We start from the raw sequence: 23,218 nt of genomic DNA, 5'->3' as shown, positions 1-23,218 counted from the left end.
ATATGCAAAAAAAAGAAAAAAATGCATGCAAAAGTTTCCCGCAAAATCTGGTTACTATACAAAGGCAGCATGGGGTAAATAAGATGGTAGCCCCTTAAAGAATTTAAAAATAACTTCTAATTTATAAATTATATTTATATTTTTCTAATATATATAGAACTTACTAGATTATCTATATATTTCCATATATATATAATATTTACTAAAAAAAATAGTACTATAGAGATGTATTTTAAGATTATTACATAGTAATTTAAAATAATTAAGTTTCTTATTTTAATATTGGATCTTAGTGTATTCAAGTTATTATTGCAGGTAATACTCATTTTAACCAATAAATTCTTAAATTAAGATTATTGACCTCACTAAAATCAATTATTACTATACTAATTAAAAATTTCATATATTATTTAATAGAAAGAAGTATCCCCAAATTTAACAAACTTTAAGTGGGTAAAAATTTAATTTCTAAGGTTAATTATTTCTATTTTCCGCGTTTTAATTTTGGCGGTACTGTATTTTATAATGAGGATTTTTGTTCTCTTCCTTTTTATTTTTACGTTGAAATAATTCTACATAAGAAGAATTAAAATATATATGATGTCTCCTGAAAGTGTGATTGATGGTACAGATGTAACTGGTAATGAAGGCGAACTTACTAGTCATTTTATGTCTGATTGGGGGGCAGAACCTATATATACAAATTATGAAGTCAGCGTAACTAATCCTGAAAATAAATCTATTGGGTTAGGCAAATATACAGTATACTTAGTATCAGGAAGAACTATACAAGGAAGTAATTTCTCTACAAGAAAACGTTATAGTGACTTTGAATGGTTAAGATCATCTCTAGTTTTACAGTTTCCAGGTGTATTTATCCCACCTATACCTCGTAAAAAGAAAGTTGGTAGATTTGAAAAGGAATTTATAGAATGTAGAAGGCGTGGTTTAGAAGAGTTCTTGCGTAGAGTATTTAATAGAGATTATCTTGCAAATTCAGATCTAGTACGAACTTGGCTTAATAGGGGTGAAAGTGGAATGGAATCTTTAAAACGAGAAGAAGCAAATCGTCCATTATTTGATATTGTAACTCAATACTTTAATAGTTTTGATAGTGTTTTAATAGATATACAATCAAGTTCTTCAAACAGAAGATCAAATAATAGATTTTCAGTACCTAACATTGATGTCAGCGTAATTAGTCAATTTTCGCAATGTTTGGAATCACATTTTTCAATATTAGAGCAATTATGTGGATATCTCTCAACAATATCCTCTACTGGTAATAAAGGATTTAATGCTTTACGTGAATTATCACCATTATTAAGTAGTTTAGTATCAAATGAACAACAATACATTTCGACTAATTCCTCCTTATATGTGAATTTATCTTCACGTCTTGATTTATCTCCTGTATTTCAACATTTAATATCTATTTTATCAGTATCACCACAAAAAAATTATGACATTTTACAATCAAGTTTAACAAGAGAGTTAAATGATACAGAATGTATGTTAGAAGCTGTTCAAACTTTAGAAAAACTTCAGGGATTATTGTTAATAAATCCATCACAAAAAGTAGATGATAATAATGAAGATAATTCAAATGTATCTGAATCCTTAGCATCAATTAGAAGTACAAATACTACACTATCAGCATCAAGTACACTTGGAAGTGTAGTTAGTTCTGCAGCAAAAGGAATTGTAAATGGTTTTTCATTATTTTCTTCTAAATCACGTGAAAGTTCATTTTCTTCTGATGGAAACTTATCCAAATTAGATCGATATAAGGAGGATCAATCAGCATTGAGAACTTTATTGGCTGCTGGTAGAGTTGTATTAGTTATTCATGAAATGCCACACTTTTTTTCTGGGAAAATACAAGTATTTAACAATATTATCATTGAATTTGTCAAAAAACAGATGAATATAGCTTATAGTGAGTCTGAATTTTGGAATAAAATATATAGCAAATTACAAACATTACCTCAATATAATTCCATAAATACCCATGATAACAATATAAATTCTTATAACAATAACAATAATAATAACAATAACAACAATTATGATTATTCTACTCAAAATAATCAATGGGCTAATGAAAGTTATAATTACTAATTTAATAAGATATTTTAAATTTGTTTTATTAGTTTATAATAATGTTTATTCTTAAATAATTGCAAGATCTACTTGAGAAATAGTATATATACTGAATATTATCTTTTTTTTTTTTTTCATGTAACTCCAAATAGTAGTTAACCATATCTTGAATGATAAAAATAATCCCTATAAAAATTAGATTTTAATTTTATACTATTCATATTTTTAATATATTGGTAATCCTTTAATGTATAAATCTAGTATTTATTACTATTTCTTTCCTGTCTTAGTATTCTTCAATCATAGAAATAAAACTAATAATTTAAAAAGTTTACATTAAATTTAAAATTATTAATCTTTATATCATATCATTGACTATATAATCCTATAGTATTTTATAAACATTCTTAGATTCAACATATACAAACTAATTCTATAATTTAAAATAATATTCTAAGTTTATATCATTATAATTTACTTTTCTAAATTAACTAAAAAAAAATTATATAAATTAAATCACAATATTAAGATTAAATAATAAAAAAAATTATTTTTTTTTTTTCTCTTCCAAATTTATTTCCAAGATAGATAATGGTAATATTTCTAGATATAACTTACTTACCATTAACTTGGTAAAATATTAATAAATTATTGTGATCAATAAATTAATATTAATAATCAATATAAAATCTTCTTAAGAATAATTTTTTTATTTAAAGTAAAATTAACTGATAAATAATAATATATTATTATATATTCATTACATATTTTTGAATTATGAAACAAACTTCAAAATACAAATTAATATATTAATTAATTCATCATAATACCTTATTCTTCATCCGAAAAAATTATTTCATCATCAAAATCCAATAGGGCTTCTACTTGCTTACGTTTTTCTTCTTGTATTTTCATCTCTTCTATAACTACTTTTCTAAATTCTTCTATATCATCTTCTGATACAGAAATATCCATTGCATCTTCTACTAAATGTATAAAAAAACTACCATCATATTCTGAGCTCTTTATATCAAAGCTATCTTGTTTAATTTTACCTTTTTTATCATCATATAATTTGTTATCCAAACGTAATATAGCTAAAATCTTAGATGTATCCTTAGCTTCAAGAATATCTTGTGAACAATTCTTTACAATAGATAATGCAAATTTAAATAAAAAAACATTCCCTTCAATTAATAATAACTCAAAAAATTTACATAAAGCTGGAAATGGTAATACATGAACATTTAGTCCTACAAACCATTTTGAACAAAATGCTTCAGTACAAGCTGCATTGCTTATCTTAGCTGCTAATTCTGGATATTTCTCTTCAAGAAGTTTTTGAAATACTTTTGCATCTCTAACATAATTAAATGGAGCTGTTTTAAAGTAACCTGGTAGATAATATCTATGTAATGCTAATGCAAGTTTAACAGTATCTTGTGGGCTAAGTTGTAACATTAAAAAAGCAACTATAAATCCAAGACCTTGATGATAATCTTGTATTTCAGTATATATTGTACTCAAAACTTGTATCATCTTCTGCCTATTTTTATCATCAGAAAAGGTTCTTTCTGCATCTAATTTAAATATACGATTAATTGCTGGATTATCTGTTTGTTCCTTAAGAATAACTTCACATTCTCTATCCAAAGGAATTTCAAATTCTACATAATTTTTTAATTCTATACTATCACTACTTTGAAATGATTTATTTAATACATTTTCAGGTCTTAGTGCTAAATCTAGCCAGCCTTCTGCATCTAGTAGTTGCTTTTCAGTATTCTCAGAATCACGACTAAAATATCCAGCATTACGTTGTAATAGTGGAGCTTTACTTTCTTTTTCCCAGAAATCCTTTAATTTAATCATTATATATTTCAATTCAAGTATATTAGTAAAGTTACATTTAAATATAATAGAGCGGGTACTTATATATAGCGCCAATATAAATTTTGAGAAAAGAAATTTTGTGATTATAATATTGTTTAAATTAATTAGATTAATATAATATAGTCAATTTTTTTTAAATAAAAAAAGTTGAAATAATTACACTAATATTATTTATAAAGATTTAGTATAATTGAATATATAGGACTAGGTATACCCAATAATAATATCAATATATAATAAATTATTTTTAATAAAAAAGGAAAAAATTATACTATATATTTAAAATTTATCTTATATAATGATTATATTACTAAATAATTTCTATATATTGTCTCTTAAACAATAAGGAATAAAAAAGTCTAACATTATTACTACTAAATATTCAGGTGATTTTATATATTAAAAAAAAAGTACCAATAAAATTAAAGTTAAAATATTTAATATTCAGAGTATACTTAAATAATATTTAAGCTAAATATATATTAGTTTAAGGTATAAGTACATGTAAAAAAAAGTACCTAATTTATATTATATAGGCGCCTAATTTAATCTACCTTATTTTTGTCATAAATTTCTGTAATTTTTTTTTACATGATTTTAATGTTTTAATTAGAAAGTTATGGGAATAGAAGATACAATAATAAGTGGGAACTATAATGATAACGTAAATTTTGGAAATAATGAGGGTATTTATAAAGAAAAAGGTACTTTCTTACAAAAATCCCCCAATAATAATATCCAATCTAAAACTTCTTTAAAAAGTGACCACTTTATTATTGGGGATAATTTAGAAATAAATAATAAAATAATTGAAATAGCTACTAATGATACTAATAAATTTATTAGGGATGAAATAGAAACATATAATCAAGTAACTAAAGAACTAGAAAAAGAAATGGACAATGATAATAATGAAATAAATAAATATGAAAAAAAAAATCTCGTTTACAATTATTACTTGATAAAAGTGAATCATATACAAGTTATATATTATCAAGATCTTTAAATACATCAAAATTATGGGATTTATCAACTGAAGATAATAATAATTCTAAAGAATATAATAAAGAGAAATTAAAGAAATTAACAATGAAAAAATCTCATAGACATATTATGGATATAGAAGATGATACCTTATTATTTCAAGAAACAGAAGAAGATATTTTAGGATATAGATCATATACAAGATTACAATTTCAGCCAACATGTATAACTGGTGGACAGCTTAAACCATATCAATTAGAAGGGTTAAATTGGCTTATTTATTTATATGAAAGTGGGTTAAATGGAATTTTAGCTGATGAAATGGGCTTAGGAAAAACATTCCAAACAATATCATTATTAGCATATTTAAAGGAATATAGAAATATAGATGGTGTTCATCTTATATTATCTCCTAAAAGTACTTTAGGTAATTGGATTAATGAAATTAATAGATTTTGTCCATGTATAAAAACTTTAAAGTTTCATGGTAATTCTGAAGAGAGGAATATTTTAATGCGTAAAATATTAACAAATGAGGATAATAATAAAGATTATAATGTAATTGTTACTTCTTATGAAATGTGTTTAAGAGAAAAATCATGGTTTATGAAGAAAAGATTTCATTCAGTAATTATAGATGAAGCTCATCGTATAAAGAATGAATCATCTAAATTAAGTCAAATAGTAAGAAATTTAGAAACAAAATTTCGTTTATTAATAACTGGAACACCATTACAAAATAGTTTAAAAGAACTTTGGTCACTTTTAAATTTTTTATTTCCTGAGATATTTTCTTCATCAGATGAATTTGAAACTTTATTTGATTTACAATCAATAAATGATAATTTTTCAGATTTATCTCAAGAACAAAAAGAAAAGAAAAGTTTTGAAATAATAGAAAGATTACATAAGATTTTACGTCCATTTATGTTAAGACGTATAAAATCAGAAGTTGAGATTGATATTCCACCAAAAAAAGAAATCTTATTATATGTACCATTAACTAATATGCAAAGAACTTTATATCGTGATATATTATCAAAAAATATTGATGCTTTACAAGAAAGAGATAGTGGTGGGAGGGTTAGATTAATTAATTTAGCTATGCAATTAAGAAAAGCATGTAATCATCCATATTTATTTGATGGTTATGAAGATAAAAATGAAGATCCATTTGGTGAACATGTAATAGAAAATTCTGGTAAAATGATAATGTTAGATCGTTTAACTAAGAAATTATTACAAAATGGAAGCCGTATTTTAATATTTAGTCAAATGGCTAGGATATTAGATATACTTGAAGATTTTTGTTATATGAGGAAATATAAATATTGTAGAATTGATGGTAATACATCTACTGAAGATAGAGATACTCAAATTTCTGATTTTAATAAACCTAATAGTGATATATCAATATTTTTACTTTCTACTCGTGCTGGTGGTCTTGGGGTTAATCTTGCAACTGCTGATATAGTTATAATTTATGATTCTGATTGGAATCCACAAGTAGATTTACAAGCAATGGATAGAGCACATAGAATAGGTCAAAAAAAGCCAGTATATATATATAGATTATTTCATGAAAATACTATTGAAGAAAAAATATTAGAAAGAGCTAATTTAAAATTACAACTTGAATCAGCTATAATACAGCAAGGTAAACTTAAAGGTAATAATTATTCTAAAACAAATCAAAATAATGGAAATATTCTATCAAAAAATGAATTAGTAACAATGATACAATATGGTACAAATGAAATTCTTAAAACTAAAGATATAAATATTACAGATGATGATATAGATGCTATTATTTCTAATAGTGAAGAAAGAACAAAATCTTTACAAGTAAAGATTCAAAAATATGTAAAAAGATCATTAATAGATTTTAGTGTTAATTCAAATGTTAATTCTTCTTTATATGAATTTGAAGGAATAGATTATAATGAGATACAAAAACAGCAGGATAAACAAGCTTGGAATGATATTGCTATAAGTACTGTTAATGAAGAACGAGAGGGAAGGCGTAGAAGTAGAATAGAGAATCAAAATCAGCGTTTAATTGATCAAATATTATTAAAACAACATGTAAAAAATGCTCCAAAATTACCTCATATGTATGAATGGCAATTTTATAATAGAAAAAGGATTTTAGAATTACATGAGATAGAAGTTAGATATAATGCTGCTATTGTTTCAGGAATTATAAATATTACAGGAGATAAAATTGAAAATAGTGATGGAGGTCTATCTACAACAAGTTCTTCAATAAGAGATGGTAGTTTTGAGAATATATCCCAAAAACAATTTGATTTTAAACAAATTAGAAATTTGTCTCAAGAAGAAAAAGAGGAGAAAGCATTTTTATTAGGACAAGGATTTAAAAATTGGACGAGGAAAGATTTACATACTTTAATAAAATTATTAGAATTATATGGACGTGAAGATATTGAAAATATATATTTGGGATTTAATGGAACTAAGAATAGAGAAGAAATTAAAAGATATATAAATGTTTTTTTTGAACGTGGACCTTCTGAATTATCCGATTGGGATAAATGGCAAAAAAAAATTCAAATAATTCAAGAAATTCAAAATAAGAAGAAAGAGATAGAAGATATAATAAGATGGAAACAATGTAAATATAAAGATTCTTGGAAAGAATTAAATTTAAATACAACTTTAATTAAAAAAGACAAAATTCAATTTAATATAGATGAGGATAGATATCTTTTAAATATGATACCAGTTATAGGATATGGAAATTGGGATCATTTAAAAAATTGTATAAGGCAGGATCCTATATGGAAATTTGATTGGTTCTTAAAATCAAGATCTCCTTCTGATTTAGGTAAGCGAGTAGATTTTTTAATTAAAATACTTAAAAAAGAATATATTGATGCAAATGAAGAGACAAAGAAAGATACCTTTGAGAATTTAAATACTAAAAATATGAAAAAACGTACTTATTCCAAGAGAAATTTAAAGAATCAAGATATTATAGAAGAAACTAAATTAGCAATAGAAACAAGAATTTAATAAATTGAAGAATTCATTTTTTTTATTTTTACTTAATATATTAAGGATACATTTCTATAAGTTTCTTTATATTACATGGTTTGGTCTCTATACCAAGATCCTTATTAATTAGATTGTGGAATTCACATACCCATAAGATAAAGTCATCTCTATTTGATAATCTAAAAAAAAAATTATATTTTATTATTTTCACTCTTAATTTACAGAAAATAAATTCCACTAAATTTTATATTTCCATAAATTATAGTTAATATATATTTAATTACCTAGGTGGGAAATTTTTTATGACCTTAGAAATTCCAGTCCGACATAGTTTACAAGGATATAATTTTGTAAATGAATTGAACCACTTAGACCATTCCTAGAAATAAAATAATGAAATTAGGTAATTAAGAGATTATGTCATAAATAAAAATATTTTATTCTCACCTCTATGTCTTGTTCTGTTGGATTTATTGGATACTGATTAGCAATAGTATGTAGCTAAAACAAATTTTAAGTACAAATTTATATTTGTATACATAAAAAAAAGAGAAATTAGACTATATATAATATATATATACTTACATAAAGCCAAGTGGCTCTACCTATTTCTTTAGTATTAGGGGGCTTTCCTCGTCTGTTTTCTACAAATTCCAAATTTGAAGGATCAATCTAGTCACCATAATTATATTAAAAATTAAAATACTTAATACTGCAATGTTTTTATTTTAATTATAAACTTACTGGATTATCTTTACAATTCTCTTCTTTGCATTGTTCATCTATTCTTTTTTTAAACCAAAACATCCTGTAATAAACAAAAAAAAAAGGAAAAACAGAAGATTATTAGTTTTCCGGGTAAGTACTCAATTTACAATATTCAAGGATTCTATTAATAAAATATTTTAAAATTTAAAATTTAAATTCTTCATTTTTATATGATAATATAAATCCAATTTTATAAATAATATTAAATCTAATATCTATTATATATAATTTAAGTTATATTTATAATTTATAGTCAAATCTTGGTATATTTTAATCTAATAACTCTATATTTAAAAGAAAAAAAAAGAGAAAAAACAAAAATAAATTTGAAAAAATATAAAATATAATTTATAAATAATATTATTGGATTCTTTATATTAAAAATTTTACTAATTAATAACCTAGGTTCACTTTTATATAATCTTATGTTAAAATTCTTAAAATATAAAATCAAAATCTTCCAATAAAATTATATTAATGTAATATATTCATCAATCTAGAAAAATATTAGCTATTACTTTCAAAATTTGAATGGTTATTTATAATTTTGAACTTGAATCATATTTAATATTATATATTATATTTATATATTGATGACTATTTAAAATAAACTATTTCAATAATATCTTAGTAAGTTAATATAATTCATAGTACTCAGATCCTATTTAATTCAGTTGTAGTATTTATTTTATTATAATTTATCATCTTTATAAACTCCTAACTTTTTTTTTTCTTTTATAATCAATTATATTGTTTATTTATATTTGATCTGATCATTATTTAAAATAACTTTATTAAAATTAATTAACCAATATTAATTTTATTAGGATATTAATATTTCCATTTTAACAAAATTATATTTCTATATTTACTTTAATAAAGTATAAAAGTCAATATATCTCAACTTTTTTATAAATCTCTTTTTTCTAAAGTTGTATATAAAATTATATATAGAATTTTAGTCACTTTGAAATTTATCCTTGGTTCATAATTTGTATTTCAGATTTATTCAGAAGTTATACATTTGATATTTAGAATGCCCATATTTATACAATGTATATAGTAAATTTAAATATCTATTGCATTAGTAATATAAAATAATTTCCAGTAAGTCCTCAAAATTGTATTTTAATCTAATATAAAACCATATTTTAATGCATGCATATATAAAATATTAACAAATTACAAAATAATATAATATCTGAAATTTTTAATATTTTTTTTATATCTAATAAAATTATTCTGAGACAGATGATACATGTAATAATGATGCACATTAAGTCTTACAAGTAACGGACTCATAATGAGCGCTAAAGTGTATATTGATTATTATAAATAGGAATAATTAAACTTATTTAATTTACTAAAGAAATAATTTGAAAAAAATTTAATTTAATGATTATGGTTATATAAATTCTATGCTATATTATAATATATATTTAGGAAATATTAACTCTATTTTATGGAAGAAGGCTAAGAAAAATATAGATGATATACCTATAGAAGATCCCCCCTATCAATCTAAAATAGTAAAAATGAAAAATATTATATATAATAATTTAAATTCATCATTATTATTAAATGGAATAAATGGAATCTTAGTATCTTTTATATGTACACCATTTGATGTTATTAAAAATTATTGGATTTATAATATAGGCTTAGAGAAATATGATAAAATGTCAACATTATTAATAGCAAAAAAATTATATAAATATAGAGGAATTAGAACATTTTGGAGTGGTTTTTTACATTCAACATCCTATACAGTCCCATCAAATATAATCTTTTATAGTAGTTATAATTATTTTTTATCAAATTTGGGATTATCTCCTGCTATATCAGGAATGCAAGCTAGAATATTAACAATTTTTACTATAGCACCAATGGAATTTATAAAAACAAGAATTCAAGCTAAAGCAGGTACAATTAATACTAAATATTTAATTAAGAAACTAATAGATAATGGAGAAATTACTCATTTATGGTTAGGAACATGGACTACAATACTTAGAGATGTTCCATTTACAGCTACTTATTGGACACTTGTAGAAAATTTGAGAAAAAAATTTATAATAAATAATAATCAAAAAGAAAATAAATATAATAAATTATTTCTTATAAAACTTATTTCTATTGGATCTTTTTCAGGTGTAATATCTACTTTGATTAGTCACCCTTTAGATGTAATAAAAACTAATATACAAGTATATGATCTCAATAGAAATAACCAAATAAATAGTTTTCCATATTTTTATCATAATTTATTTAATAAGATATCTAGTGAAATCTTTAGAAAGCAAGGTATAAAAGGTTTTTATGTTGGTATTGTTCCAAGAATAGCTAAAGTTATGCCTGCTTGTGCTATATCATTGACAATATTTGAATTATCTCGTCAAAAGAGATTAAATCAACAAAATAATAAATATGATCATTATACTAGAATATAGATATATATTCAATTTATTAAATTATTATATTTACTTTTAACTATCTTTCTTTTCTTCCTCGTCTTTACTTTGTTTCAATGATTCTGCTAAAGATTGTTTATCACCTTGTATATATTTACACATAACTTCTTCTGCTGCTATAGTATCAAAATCTACCGATTCTAATATATCTAGTATCAATGTATATGTAATATGATATTTCTTGTACATAGTTCTTATCCACACAACTAAAGTCAAATCTAATAGTTCTGCCATTTCACGTGCCTTATCTTCAATAGAGACCACATTCTCTTGATCTACTTCAAGAGGTTCTGAATCTAGTAATACATTTCTTCCATTATGTATTTCAGGTGATTTCCCCATTTAATCTTTTATTTTTAGTATTTTATTAGTAATAATACTAACTAGTATATACTCAATATATAATGGCGCCAAGGTTATAAGTTTTATAATAATAAATTCTAAGAAAGTTGTAATATAATATAATTTTTATTAGCTATATGCCTTTACTTCAGCTAAAAAAAAAAAATTGTCTCCCTAGTCTTAATTCTCATTTGAGTCTTAAATATACAAGATAAAACCATGTTATGTGAGGATGTAGAAGAATTCATTCTAAATCTAACTTTGAAGTTCAATATTTCTTAAAGAAAATTAATAATCACTATATATCTTTGAGAAGTAATAATTTATACTAAATAACTTGTTAATTAGTAAAAGGTATTTTTCTAGTAAATTCCCATGAATGAAATGACAATTAAAAAATCAGATAATATATATAAAATCTTAAAAGAGAATAAGGTACAATACTAGGTCTATCTAATTTTTTTTTAGTACTAGCGGTATTTGATTTAATTTTTTTGAGTTAAAGCTACCGGTTTTAAGATATAGCATACTTTAAATATTATATAAATAATTTAATGCATAGAAGTGAATCAAACTCTTCATATTTAAATAATCAATATAGGAGAGCAACTTCATGTTCAACATCTGTATCAGAATTAGGATGGAGATATACTCCTTCTACTTGGTCAAGTATATTTTCCCCATTTAAAGCTCCATTACGAGAAAGTTATATACCTAAGAGAAAGGAATCATCATATGGTTTACCTAGATCTAGATCAGTTGGTAATATTTCTTCAAATTTCAGAACAAAAGGTTCATTACGTCCATCTTTTCTATGTTGTAAAAATAATGATGAACAAGATTCAAATAGCAATACTAGAAGTATTAGAATGTCTAGTAGAATATATAATAACAATAATCCTAATTCAGATGATTTATTATGTTTAGATGATACATTTGGTATAGCATTTAGACCTTTATTTGAAGTAATTAAAATGAATGAACCATATCATTCTAGAGTTTCAGCATTCTCACATACACCAAATAATCGAAAGAAATTATATAGATATCAATATGAGAAATTATATGAATGTAATAACTTAAATAATAAATATAAGAATGATGATGTTAATATTATTAGATTTCATGATGGGATTTCAGGAAAATCATTTAAACTACCTAATATAAGAAATAGATATATAGATAGAAGTAAGCAAAATTATTTAAATAATCAAGATAAATTGACATATTCCGATTATATTGAAGTAGATTGGAAGAAATGTTCAAAGTATTTTGATAAAGATGAATTTACTATTTCAAGAGATAGATATGATAATAGTTTAAATACATCTATTATTGGATCAAGACATCAAGGAGATATTCCATATTGTGATGCTATTATATATTTAAATGATCCAAAACCTAACTTATATAATAAGATTGATCTTGATAGTTTAAATTAAAGAAATAATAATATGTAGCTTATAATTTAAAATATTTTGATTATATTAATATAATTATATTAGAATGTAATATATATTTGTAATATTGCCAATAATTTATATTTAAATGAGATTTACCAAATAATTAATAATAAGATTAATAAATATAAAATATAATTTTTGAAATATTCTAATTTATAATGAAGATGATATTTTAAATAATAAAAAAAAAAAGGAAATAAGACTAAAATATATTTCTAATAATTTTAATTTTAGTTTATCTCCAATATCCCCTTTAGTTGTTGCATAAATGCAGATGCCTTAATCATCTTTTCTATTCTAATTATCCAAGATTTTCTAAGTTGTTGTGAATTTTTTGGTACTTTCCATTCATAAGCTCTATTACTACCTCTAGCCTGTACAAAAAATACTTTATCATCTTTATCTGATACTTTTGATGTCCATTCTGCTACCTTAAAATTTAAAATTCCCAATGGATTCTTACCTTGTTGCATTTCATAGGGTGATAAAAAGTATTCCATTTCACACTTAGCTAACCTTACCCATCGTAGTTTATAACCCCATGACCATGGATTTTTCTTTTCAAGAGGACCTTCATAAATTAAATTATAAGTCTTTTTAACAAAATTTTGAATTTTTTCTAATTCATTCTTTGAATATAAACTTAAAGCTTCTTCTTGAGGAGTCAAAATGGTTCTATGTATATTTTTAGTTAAATTATTAACATTATAATTATGAAGATAATGATTTGGAAATTTACTATGATCTAAAACTATCTTAGAATCAACATATTTCTGTCTTTCAATATTATCCTGAGGTAATGATAATCTTGGAATTAAAATTGAACTATTTCTTAAACTAGAGCAGAAATTATTTTCTATTTTGTAAGTCTCTGGAGATGATGAATTGGATATTCCTTCATCAATTACTGTACTAGGTGTTGTTCTAGAATGAATTAATGATAATTTATTTTGAGGGTTAATATTCGGAGTAAAGCTAGTCATTTGTTTGATATTTACCAACTCAGTTTCATCTATTGCGGTCTCTAGTATATCTTCAGGATCATTTGCTTGTTCATATTCTGGAGGATTAATTAAACTACGCTTAGGTAAACTTCCAGATCTATTTTTACAACTATATTCTTGTTCTAACTTATATGTTTGTGTTCTTGGTACTAATGTTGCTTCCCCAGTACTATCATCTACTATTCTTATTATATCTGGATTACCAATTTTGAAACGTTTTGTCATCTTATTTGTAGATACAGGTATTCTAGATTCCATATTCTTTTTAGCTTCCAATGCATCAACTGCATTAGGATCTGGTAATATATATTCAAACATATTAACTACAGGATTTGCAATGTACCTTGCATCATTGTACATCATATTAAAGATTTCTGACCAAGATATATCTTCATATTCAGTATTTTTTGTATCCTTATTATTTAGATGGTTTATTTTCATTCCTTCATGTACAAAAGCCATTTTTTTTACACGCTATTTAGAGCTCTTCACTATTATTTATAAAATTATAGTCAACCGCCTCCTTAAATAGACGAAGAGATTATAAAGATACAAATTTTATATCAATTTTAGAGATAATATAAATACTTCTTTAATATCAAAAAAAATATTTAACTACTATAAATCTTCAAATTTGTACACAATTTTGCAATTCTGCACCTTGAGAGTTTACTTTGTAAATTAGTTTATACACGTACGAATATGGCGCCTTTGTTATTTTTTTTTCTAAAATTATTTTTTACACTTTAATACTTATTCCCTAGAAAAGTATATAATTTATATATATAATCAGATAAAATATTATAAATGGAATATTCTAAAAGTTTTCTCTTTATATCTAACTTTTATATTGTAAAAGAAAAAGAATTTCTAATATATATATTAAACACCTTTTCCGCGCTATAAGATGCATGTTTGGTACCACGTGTGAGTATTTAGAATTCTAGTAACCAGATTAGTTAAATGGTAAATTAAATATATATTTAGAAATAATTAGAGTTTTAGTATTAGTATTATACTACTGAATATATAACTAAGTACACTAAATAAATTTATTTTTTGGATTTTTTACTTTCATATTTTGAACTTCCCTTGTTAAAGTCAAAAAACTTAATTATATTTTCTTATAAATGATAAAAAAGAATTAATTAAGAAAAAATCATATCCCTAGTTTAATAATATTTACAAATTGTAATATAATTATAAATAAGTTTATTACAAGTAACTGAATCTCTTTCTAATAAATGGTAGACGTTCCTTAAGTTCTTTAACTTGTCTATCATATTCATCTTTAGTTTCTCTATACTCATTAATAAAAATATCCCTATTTTTCTTATATCTTATACTTTTTTTGCTTCTTTTAATTGCATTTATAAAATTCTCTGTCTTACTAGTTACTACTTCTGGATACCTAATCAATTCCTTGATATATTTTTGAAAAGATTTCGGTTCTGAATATTGGTTAGTTACAAAATATAACATTATTGTTAAGTCATCAAGTTCCTGGACTAAAGCTTCATATTCACCTGATACTGTACCATATTTACTCATTATATTTACTCTCTCTTCTAACTTGATAAACAGACTTTTTAGAGTTTCTACCTTTCTTTTAATATTTTTTGCCCATCTACTAGTAATAAAGTTATGTGAAGTTTCTGCCATTTTTGCAATAGGAATTAAAGAATTATTAATAAGTTTAAGTGCATGAGAAATCTTAGAATTCTCAATATTTAATCTAGAAAGTACTTCTTGATTAGTATTAAAACAATTAAGTGGTAAATTTCTCGATATTTGATATAATTTTGGAATATACCCTGGTGTATATTTAGGAGTTTTAGATCTTCTGTGACAAGATTTACCAATATATGTACTTTTTTGGGATAAATTTGGAGTAAAAAAATCTTTAATTTTTTGCCAGATTCTTTGTAACTTTCCTGGGGTCTTCACTCTAATAGGAATGTCTTGTTTATCTATATGTTCATCTCTTATTCCCTCCGAATATATTGTTGATAAATTTGAGTCACAATCTGAATAAATATCTGAATTCTCAGTTTCAAAATGAGTTGTATCAAAATCAGATGTTATATCAGAATTATATGTTTCATCAGTAATATTAGATAAATATTTCATCTCATTTAAAGATAATTCTTGGGTATTTTCAACTTCAAAATTAGATTTATCAGAATCAGATATATCAAAATTAGATGTTACATCTGAATTATATGTTTTACCAGTAATATGATTAGATAAATATTCCATCTCATTTGAAGATAATTCTTGGGAATTTTCAGTTTCAAAATTAGATATATCAGAATTAGATGTATCAAAATTAGGTGTTATATAAGAATTATGTGCTTTATCAGTAATATGATTAGATAAATATTCCATCTCATTTAAAGATAATTCTTGGGAATTTTCAGTTTCAAAATTAGATATATCAGAATTAGATTGATCTTGTTTAATATCTGAACTAACTTCTAATTCTATATCACTTTTTTTAGGTGGCCATGGAAATTTTCTAAAAACTTGTTTAGAATTAATATTTGAATAATTACTATCAGGTATTATATATTCTTTAGTTTCATTTGTTCTTGAACCTTCATTAGATAAATTTTCATCCACAAAATATTCACTTTTATTAAACTCTTTAAATGTAGAATTTTCATTTAATAAAGGCATATCAGATGCTAGCTCCTCTAGTATTTCAAATGGTGAAGGATCTGTATAATATTCTACAGATATATCATTTTCATTATGTTGATTATCATTAATATCTTCAACTGGACTTTGGTATATAGGAGATTCTTGAGTAACATCTTGCGTATTTGGTATAAATTCCACCTTTTTTTTCTTATTTCGCCTATTCAAGCATCTCTTAGACTTAGATGAATTCTTGGATCTTTTCTTCCGATTTTTTGAGTTAACACTAGCAACCACTTCTTCTTTTTCAGAACTTGGTTTATACATATCTTGATTTTCAATTTCTCTATTATCTATCTCTCTAGAAATAATTTCATTATTCAATTCTTCTTTAATAGAGTTCAATTCTTCTAAATTGTTCAGTTCACTGGTTGAAATAGATTCAGATAGTTTTTCATTCCCAGTTTCATGCTCTTCAGTAATATTATATGTTAATTTCTCTTTATATGGTGATGTTAAAGTTATATTATGAATACTTTCAGCTGAACCAGAATCATATTCATCTTGATATTTGGATCCCTGAATAAGTCTTTCAAATTGTTGAATTCTCTTCTTAGTAATTCCTTTATTACTGTGACCTTTTTCCTCATATTCAATATCTAAATCTTTATTTTCTATATTATTATCATTGTATATAATATCTGATACAACTTGACTATTTATAGGATTTAATAACAGTAGTATAGTTGCTATTAGAATAAAACTTAGTAATTTAACATCAAGTTTACCCATATTACCTTTAAAATATCTATATACCTTTAATTCTTGTAATTATTGTAACTTTCTTAATATAAAAATAAAAAATATATATATATATAGAATTCAAATTTATATTTCCTAATACTAAATAACTTAGATATAATCTAAAAGTCAGATACTTACAGGATAACTATATTTATGTTGTAAGCATGCACATTACTAAATCTATAAATATCATTGTTAATAGTTGCTTATTAATAATGTACGCAATGAATCCAACTAATCATTTTATAGTAAATCTAAGTATTTTATGAGACGAGACGCTATACGTAGGCGGTATAGGTCGATACCGAATTTGATAATATATTAAAGTAATAAAATATCATTCCTACAAAATAGTAATCATATTAGAAAAATAAAAAATATTGAGAGTAATATTTTAATTAAATAATATGAAGCTTACTTATAAATTTTCTTTATATGCTTAAAGTACACATCTAAATCTTACGTATTATAATTCTAATTTTTTATAGATCTAGTAATTTATCTACTTATAAAAATCCAAAATAGTCTTTGTTTTCTTTTACCAAGATTTAAAGTGATCTTTCTCAAGTCTTTTACTAGGATCCAAACCAGTTATTCTTAACTTTGTACTCTTTTCCAAGATAGCTCTTTGCATTTCATCTTTAGGATCTATAGAATTATGATCAATACCATATTTTTTCCTTTCACCATCCACTTTTCTTTTCCTCTCTTCTTCTTCTTTCACTTTTTCCTTTTCTTTATTATGTACCTTAATTTTTGATCTCTCTTCAATTTCTTCATCTGTAAACCATTCAGTATCATCATCTCGTTCCTGATAATTTGAAGTACTCTCCTCACCTTCAAGATGATTTACTGGACGTATCTTTTTACGTAATACATCACCAAGAATATTCATTAGATCAGCAGGGGACTCCTGCTTAGGAGAGCCCAATTTTTTATTTGAAATTCCTGTTTTACTACCAACAGAAGTTTGCTTTATTTTTTGATTTTCTAGCCTAGTTGGTGGTAATGGTGGTGGTAATGGTGGTGGTAATGGTGGTGGTAATGGTGGTGGTAATGGTGGTGGTAATGGTGGTGGTAATGGTGGTGGTAATGGTGGTGGTAATGGTGATGGTAATGGTGGTGGTGGTGGTAATGGTGATTGTACTGATTTAACTGGAATCTTATTAACTGAAGATAAGGGCAATTCTGAACCAGAAATATTTGATGAACTAGAAGATTCTGATGATGAATTAGAATATGATAAACCAGTAGGCTTTGATAAAATTTGGGGTTTTAATGGAATAGAAGGCTTTGATGAACCTCCTTTAGCTTCTTGACTCTTGTTATATATTCTCTCTTTAGTATTTGAATTATTTTCTTCTTTATTAGTATATTTTGAGATATCTCCCCTTTCTCTCTTATTATTTATATTCTCCTTTGTAATATTATCTCCACTGGTTTCTTCAGTATCCTTTTTATTACTTTCAGGATCTATTTTATTATTTCTTCGAGTATTTTCTGAATTATTATCACTACCTTTATTGGAAGTATGATTATTTGAATTCTTACTAGCTATAGTTGTACTAGTATTCTTTGTTACCTTTTTTTTATTATTTTGTTGTTTATTTTCAATAGAAGTATTAGTATCTTCTCTTGTTTTTAATTTTTTATTAGTATTTATCTCTATTTGTAATGATCTCTGCTTTCTATTCACTAAACCTGAAGTTGAATTACTAGTAATATTCTTATTGCCTTCATCATCTGCATCATAGATACTATCAATTTCTTTCTTTATTATATATTTATGAATAAATTCATTATATGCTTGATAAACATCAATTTGACGTCTTGCTCCTAATCATTTTGTTGAAAAAAAAAAAAAATATAATTATCAATATTAACATGAATTTTTAATTTATTATAATCATTACCTTTACATCTTTTCTGAAGTCTTTTTATAAGCTGATGTCTTTGTTTTCTTTTATGTATTATACTTTTAGTAAAATTTCCTCTATTTAAGATGATTAACTGGCTAATTGAAGTTAACATTTTTTTATCATTAAATTCAATATCCAAACTATCTGAATTATCTGCTGCTCTACAATAGATTTAAAAAGTAAAGGATTAGAATAAAATAATTAGTATCTTATTTGAGATACTATTCTAAAGTGTATGAATACTGTATCATACCTTGTATAAATTACAAAATACCAGAATAAAAATATTATGTTGTTCAATGAAGGCATTATATTATTAACATATTTAGCACTTTTCCTAAATTTTACTTATATTTAATATACGAGATTAGCTTATTTACGGACTCCAATATAAATTTAAGAAATAGCACACTATTTGGTTATTGTACACAGTGTGAGCATGTGACCCACTTTTACTAGTTATTAGACCATTAAGTAAAAACATCTTCTTATTATAACCTTATACTGGTATTTAAAAAAAAAAATTATATATTAATTAAATACAGGAATTTAAGAACTATAATAACTTTAAAATATAATAAAAAGATATTTCAATTTACAAATCTAATAAATTACATGTATGGCGCCAAGTATAAAACCGCTATATTTTTTTGTACCTTAATATTATTGGTTCACTTCATTTTTTTTTAATAGAGTTAGTTTATATTAATAACTTCTAATACTTTAATTTTTTATTTATATTTTATGAGCTTTGTATATCTAATTAGTTGAATTTATATTAAATATATTAAACAAGATATATTAAATTTTTTTTTATATCTATTAGCTTAATAAATTAATGTATATTACTATCCTAAATACTTAATACTTAAAATATTACATATGTAACTACTTTAAATCATATTCGTCGAAGTCATTCATATTTGCAATGTCAGATGATGCAGGAGTTGCATAGGAATGAGTTGATACACTACCATGCTTTGAAGTGTTAATTGCACCCCCACGCCTTTGATTAATTAATTGCAAAGCTTGGAAAAGACCCGTTAGACTTTTGACAGATCGTGGTGAACTAGCCGATTCTTTAGAGTTAGATGAATCATTACTATCTTCATCAATTCCTCTATTACCTTCAGTGGAAGCTAGTGATACTAAACTAGAAGTATCTGAATTAGTACGACTACTTTCACTAGGTATTAAACTATCAAATTCACTTGTTGAATAACCACTTGAAAAGGAGGATCCATTCCCAGTAGAGGATATTTCTTCATTCATTTGTATAGGACTTTTTTGAGTTGATATTAATAGTTGTTCTAAAGATGATAAATTTTGTATATTTTTTGGAGGTGGTGGCCTTGGTGGTGCCACTTGTTTCACTTCTAAAGATGATAAATTTTGTATATTTTTTGGAAGTGGTGGCCTTGGTGGTACCACTTGTTTCACTTCTAAAGATGATAAATTTTGTATATTTTTTGGAGGTGGTGGCCTTGGTGGTGCTACTTGTTTCTCTTCTAAAGATAATAAACCTTGTATATTTTTTGGAGGTGGTGGCCTTGGTGGTGCTACTTGTTTCTCTTCTAAAGATAATAAACCTTGTATATTTTTTGGAGGTGGTGGCCTTGGTGGTGCTACTTGTTTCTCTTCTAAAGATAATAAACCTTGTATATTTTTTGGAGGTGGTGGCCTTGGTGGTGCTACTTGTTTCTCTTCTAAAGATAATAAACCTTGTATATTTTTTGGAGGTGGTGGCCTTGGTGGTGCTACTTGTTTCTCTTCTAAAGATAATAAACCTTGTATATTTTTTGGAGGTGGTGGCCTTGGTGGTGCTACTTGTTTCTCTTCTAAAGATAATAAACCTTGTATATTTTTTGGAGGTGGTGGCCTTGGTGGTGCTACTTGTTTCTCTTCTAAAGATAATAAACCTTGTATATTTTTTGGAGGTGGTGGCCTTGGTGGTGCTACTTGTTTCTCTTCTAAAGATAATAAACCTTGTATATTTTTTGGAGGTGTTTGTCCTTTTGGTTTTTTAGAAATCAATAAATTTTGTGTACCTTTTTGAGGTGACACCTTTATTTTATTTTTATTATCAAGCATTTGGAACTTCATTATTAATTCTTTAACTTTGTTTTTAGACATTCCATGATAACTTTTTTCTTCATTTTTATTCTGATCAACTTCTTTCTGCTTACTAGAAGTATTTATTTTATTTGAATAACTAGTTTCCATATTATTATCTTGAGGTTGAGATTGTGATTGAGGTTGAGGTTGAGATTGTGATTGAGGTTGTTCTATATCTGATTTTATTTCATTGACATATTTATGAACTTTTTTATAATTATTTTCTTTATCTGGATTAACTATTTCTTGATATATATCTCTATTATTATTTATGATATCTTTATTATCTTTATCTTTATCATCTTCATTTTCATTTATACTCAATTCTGAATACAAGTTGACATATTTACTAGAATCTTCCTCATTATCTCTATTATTACTTTTATTTGTTTTTCGGGAACCAAATAAAATATTGTCTAAAGTACTCTCTTTTTTAGTACTGTTTTCATTTCTTGTTATAGCTTTAAAATCTAAGTAGTAACCATGATTCACATATCCCCTATGAAATTTAGCTTTATTACTTGAACAATAAGTCATCATATCAAGTATTCTTCTTTTATTTTTTTGTTTTCTTTTAATCAAATTTGCTTTTAATACTTGAAGATTACTTCTTAATTGATTAATTAACATACTTGTTATTTTTTTATCATAATCACCATTAATATTAATATCTACAACTTCATTAAATGCTTTCTTTAATATTCTACCAGTCATACTTAAAGACATTTTATTTTTATTATTTATTTCATTGTTATTATTGTCTACTTCTATAATATTAGAATTTTGTTCTGTGAACAAGTCATAATTTAGATTACTTGAAGCTTCTGGAATACTATTTACTTTGGAAATATATATTAAGAATAAATAAACTAAAGAGCAAATTACTTTCTTCATATATATTATATTTAGTAATTCCTATATTTCTTCTTATTTTATTATAATATTGAAATATTTAATATTCTTTGGTTATAGTTACACAGTGTGGTAATATGGGTGAAATAAGGAAATCGCAGTTAGTATCCCATTAGGACCATTATTATTAGACTTCTTAACAAAATATTTTATTAAAAACACACATTTATTTAATTTATATTTCTAAATAGTAAATATTTGTACTTAATTATTAGCTAAATTATTTCTAGGTTCAATAGTAAAATTAAAAGATATTAAATGTTTTGATTTAAAAAGTTTAAAAATATCTTGCACACACTAATTATATATTTAGAAAATATATAATATTAAATAATGCAATATAATGATAGTATTAAGCTTTAAGAGACAAAAAAAGAGTTTATGTCACGAGTATGTTACATATTCTGGCGCGATAATAAATCTTTGCATGCACTTTAATATTTCGTGGTCTTAGTAGTTAAAATATAATCCTATTTATATTTTTGTAGTGGATATATTTAAACTTTTTTAAATGTCAATTTAAATGATGATGTTTGTATTACCCTATTTAATGTATAGGCCCCCTTAAACCAAATTATCTTCTATAATAACTTAAATAAACTTCATCCCCTGCAGGATCTCTTCTAGCTGAACTTGAACTATTACCTAGACTATATAGTCTAGGAAATCGTGATTGTGGTAATGGTTGTCGTGGTGGTATTTTTGGTGGTGGTGGTAATGGTTGTCGTGGTGGTATTTTTGGTGGTGGTGGTAATGGTTGTCGTGGTGGTATTTTTGGTGGT

General features: G+C 24.4%; 12 protein-coding genes across 12 annotated transcripts in view, besides 51 other annotated features; 4 read left to right on the top strand and 8 right to left on the bottom strand.

Annotated features, from left to right (window-relative positions):
* Window positions 1–100: 100 nt before the first annotated feature.
* Window positions 101–214: a sequence feature (AT_rich).
* Window positions 215–249: 35 nt separating this feature from the next.
* Window positions 250–284: a sequence feature (AT_rich).
* Window positions 285–387: 103 nt separating this feature from the next.
* Window positions 388–416: a sequence feature (AT_rich).
* A 184-nt stretch (window positions 417–600) lies between these two features.
* On the top strand, window positions 601–2,121 carry CMU_016290 (PX domain-containing protein; the record flags this gene model as incomplete). The annotated part of the gene is made up of 1 exon (XM_002140193.1): window positions 601–2,121. One exon carries the CDS (start codon window positions 601–603, stop codon window positions 2,119–2,121), a length of 1,521 nt encoding a protein of 506 aa, XP_002140229.1.
* Window positions 2,033–2,067: a microsatellite.
* Window positions 2,109–2,182: a sequence feature (AT_rich).
* Window positions 2,183–2,290: 108 nt separating this feature from the next.
* Window positions 2,291–2,338: a sequence feature (AT_rich).
* Window positions 2,339–2,409: 71 nt separating this feature from the next.
* Window positions 2,410–2,467: a sequence feature (AT_rich).
* A 70-nt stretch (window positions 2,468–2,537) lies between these two features.
* Window positions 2,538–2,665: a sequence feature (AT_rich).
* A 71-nt stretch (window positions 2,666–2,736) lies between these two features.
* Window positions 2,737–2,922: a sequence feature (AT_rich).
* Window positions 2,923–2,934: 12 nt separating this feature from the next.
* On the bottom strand, window positions 2,935–3,975 carry CMU_016280 (TBC domain-containing protein; the record flags this gene model as incomplete). Its single annotated transcript, XM_002140192.1, has 1 exon — window positions 2,935–3,975. The coding sequence occupies one exon, from the start codon at window positions 3,973–3,975 to the stop codon at window positions 2,935–2,937; it is 1,041 nt and encodes a 346-aa protein (XP_002140228.1).
* A 103-nt stretch (window positions 3,976–4,078) lies between these two features.
* Window positions 4,079–4,326: a sequence feature (AT_rich).
* A 59-nt stretch (window positions 4,327–4,385) lies between these two features.
* Window positions 4,386–4,441: a sequence feature (AT_rich).
* Window positions 4,442–4,615: 174 nt separating this feature from the next.
* On the top strand, window positions 4,616–8,016 carry CMU_016270 (SNF2 family N-terminal domain-containing protein; the record flags this gene model as incomplete). Its single annotated transcript, XM_002140191.1, has 2 exons — window positions 4,616–4,978; window positions 5,077–8,016. 2 exons carry the CDS (start codon window positions 4,616–4,618, stop codon window positions 8,014–8,016), a joined length of 3,303 nt encoding a protein of 1,100 aa, XP_002140227.1.
* Window positions 4,788–4,936: a microsatellite.
* Window positions 7,841–7,875: a sequence feature (AT_rich).
* Window positions 8,010–8,060: a sequence feature (AT_rich).
* CMU_016260 (Erv1 / Alr family protein) lies at window positions 8,057–8,805 on the bottom strand (the record flags this gene model as incomplete). The annotated part of the gene is made up of 5 exons (XM_002140190.1): window positions 8,057–8,177; window positions 8,283–8,377; window positions 8,446–8,499; window positions 8,584–8,670; window positions 8,743–8,805. The coding sequence occupies 5 exons, from the start codon at window positions 8,803–8,805 to the stop codon at window positions 8,057–8,059; spliced, it is 420 nt and encodes a 139-aa protein (XP_002140226.1).
* Window positions 8,179–8,206: a sequence feature (AT_rich).
* Window positions 8,237–8,281: a sequence feature (AT_rich).
* Window positions 8,680–8,703: a sequence feature (AT_rich).
* Window positions 8,806–8,888: 83 nt separating the features above from the next.
* Window positions 8,889–9,018: a sequence feature (AT_rich).
* Window positions 9,019–9,058: 40 nt separating this feature from the next.
* Window positions 9,059–9,108: a sequence feature (T-rich).
* Window positions 9,109–9,166: a sequence feature (AT_rich).
* An 11-nt stretch (window positions 9,167–9,177) lies between these two features.
* Window positions 9,178–9,255: a sequence feature (AT_rich).
* A 71-nt stretch (window positions 9,256–9,326) lies between these two features.
* Window positions 9,327–9,358: a sequence feature (AT_rich).
* Window positions 9,359–9,446: 88 nt separating this feature from the next.
* Window positions 9,447–9,468: a sequence feature (AT_rich).
* A 20-nt stretch (window positions 9,469–9,488) lies between these two features.
* Window positions 9,489–9,655: a sequence feature (AT_rich).
* A 273-nt stretch (window positions 9,656–9,928) lies between these two features.
* Window positions 9,929–10,008: a sequence feature (AT_rich).
* Window positions 10,009–10,091: 83 nt separating this feature from the next.
* Window positions 10,092–10,208: a sequence feature (AT_rich).
* CMU_016250 (carrier protein, putative) lies at window positions 10,185–11,216 on the top strand (the record flags this gene model as incomplete). The annotated part of the gene is made up of 1 exon (XM_002140189.1): window positions 10,185–11,216. One exon carries the CDS (start codon window positions 10,185–10,187, stop codon window positions 11,214–11,216), a length of 1,032 nt encoding a protein of 343 aa, XP_002140225.1.
* Window positions 10,289–10,349: a sequence feature (AT_rich).
* Window positions 10,829–10,892: a sequence feature (AT_rich).
* Window positions 11,217–11,249: a sequence feature (AT_rich).
* Window positions 11,250–11,252: 3 nt separating this feature from the next.
* CMU_016240 (uncharacterized protein) lies at window positions 11,253–11,579 on the bottom strand (the record flags this gene model as incomplete). The annotated part of the gene is made up of 1 exon (XM_002140188.1): window positions 11,253–11,579. One exon carries the CDS (start codon window positions 11,577–11,579, stop codon window positions 11,253–11,255), a length of 327 nt encoding a protein of 108 aa, XP_002140224.1.
* An 81-nt stretch (window positions 11,580–11,660) lies between these two features.
* Window positions 11,661–11,711: a sequence feature (AT_rich).
* A 398-nt stretch (window positions 11,712–12,109) lies between these two features.
* Window positions 12,110–12,135: a sequence feature (AT_rich).
* Window positions 12,134–13,021, top strand: CMU_016230 (uncharacterized protein; the record flags this gene model as incomplete). The annotated part of the gene is made up of 1 exon (XM_002140187.1): window positions 12,134–13,021. The coding sequence occupies one exon, from the start codon at window positions 12,134–12,136 to the stop codon at window positions 13,019–13,021; it is 888 nt and encodes a 295-aa protein (XP_002140223.1).
* Window positions 13,012–13,275: a sequence feature (AT_rich).
* CMU_016220 (uncharacterized protein) lies at window positions 13,273–14,508 on the bottom strand (the record flags this gene model as incomplete). The annotated part of the gene is made up of 1 exon (XM_002140186.1): window positions 13,273–14,508. The coding sequence occupies one exon, from the start codon at window positions 14,506–14,508 to the stop codon at window positions 13,273–13,275; it is 1,236 nt and encodes a 411-aa protein (XP_002140222.1).
* Window positions 13,723–13,757: a sequence feature (AT_rich).
* A 252-nt stretch (window positions 14,509–14,760) lies between the features above and the next one.
* Window positions 14,761–14,788: a sequence feature (AT_rich).
* Window positions 14,789–14,815: 27 nt separating this feature from the next.
* Window positions 14,816–14,855: a sequence feature (AT_rich).
* Window positions 14,856–15,013: 158 nt separating this feature from the next.
* Window positions 15,014–15,042: a sequence feature (AT_rich).
* A 114-nt stretch (window positions 15,043–15,156) lies between these two features.
* Window positions 15,157–15,206: a sequence feature (AT_rich).
* Window positions 15,207–15,217: 11 nt separating this feature from the next.
* Window positions 15,218–15,264: a sequence feature (AT_rich).
* CMU_016210 (uncharacterized protein) lies at window positions 15,262–17,478 on the bottom strand (the record flags this gene model as incomplete). The annotated part of the gene is made up of 1 exon (XM_002140185.1): window positions 15,262–17,478. One exon carries the CDS (start codon window positions 17,476–17,478, stop codon window positions 15,262–15,264), a length of 2,217 nt encoding a protein of 738 aa, XP_002140221.1.
* A 53-nt stretch (window positions 17,479–17,531) lies between these two features.
* Window positions 17,532–17,582: a sequence feature (AT_rich).
* Window positions 17,583–17,877: 295 nt separating this feature from the next.
* Window positions 17,878–17,899: a sequence feature (AT_rich).
* A 129-nt stretch (window positions 17,900–18,028) lies between these two features.
* On the bottom strand, window positions 18,029–19,718 carry CMU_016200 (uncharacterized protein; the record flags this gene model as incomplete). The annotated part of the gene is made up of 3 exons (XM_002140184.1): window positions 18,029–19,326; window positions 19,404–19,570; window positions 19,663–19,718. The coding sequence occupies 3 exons, from the start codon at window positions 19,716–19,718 to the stop codon at window positions 18,029–18,031; spliced, it is 1,521 nt and encodes a 506-aa protein (XP_002140220.1).
* Window positions 18,185–18,228: a sequence feature (GA-rich).
* Window positions 18,491–18,632: a microsatellite.
* Window positions 19,342–19,397: a sequence feature (AT_rich).
* A 199-nt stretch (window positions 19,719–19,917) lies between the features above and the next one.
* Window positions 19,918–20,023: a sequence feature (AT_rich).
* Window positions 20,024–20,108: 85 nt separating this feature from the next.
* Window positions 20,109–20,257: a sequence feature (AT_rich).
* Window positions 20,258–20,297: 40 nt separating this feature from the next.
* On the bottom strand, window positions 20,298–22,418 carry CMU_016190 (uncharacterized protein; the record flags this gene model as incomplete). The annotated part of the gene is made up of 1 exon (XM_002140183.1): window positions 20,298–22,418. The coding sequence occupies one exon, from the start codon at window positions 22,416–22,418 to the stop codon at window positions 20,298–20,300; it is 2,121 nt and encodes a 706-aa protein (XP_002140219.1).
* Window positions 21,693–21,845: a sequence feature (A-rich).
* Window positions 22,249–22,270: a sequence feature (AT_rich).
* A 33-nt stretch (window positions 22,419–22,451) lies between the features above and the next one.
* Window positions 22,452–22,484: a sequence feature (AT_rich).
* A 93-nt stretch (window positions 22,485–22,577) lies between these two features.
* Window positions 22,578–22,636: a sequence feature (AT_rich).
* Window positions 22,637–22,734: 98 nt separating this feature from the next.
* Window positions 22,735–22,771: a sequence feature (AT_rich).
* A 239-nt stretch (window positions 22,772–23,010) lies between these two features.
* The window catches only part of CMU_016180 (uncharacterized protein), a gene marked incomplete at both ends in the record, with an annotated part of 1,361 nt that continues 1,153 nt past the window's right edge, over window positions 23,011–23,218 (bottom strand). Inside the window, one exon of the mRNA XM_002140182.1 lies at window positions 23,011–23,218. Within this exon, the coding sequence (XP_002140218.1) occupies window positions 23,011–23,218 (208 nt within the window).
* Window positions 23,112–23,206: a microsatellite.

This window comes from Cryptosporidium muris, genomic scaffold (assembly GCF_000006515.1).
Source record: "Cryptosporidium muris RN66 scf_1106632373407 genomic scaffold, whole genome shotgun sequence".
Taxonomy (NCBI): Eukaryota; Apicomplexa; class Conoidasida; order Eucoccidiorida; family Cryptosporidiidae; genus Cryptosporidium; species Cryptosporidium muris.
This window is presented reverse-complemented; position numbering and strand designations above follow the sequence as displayed.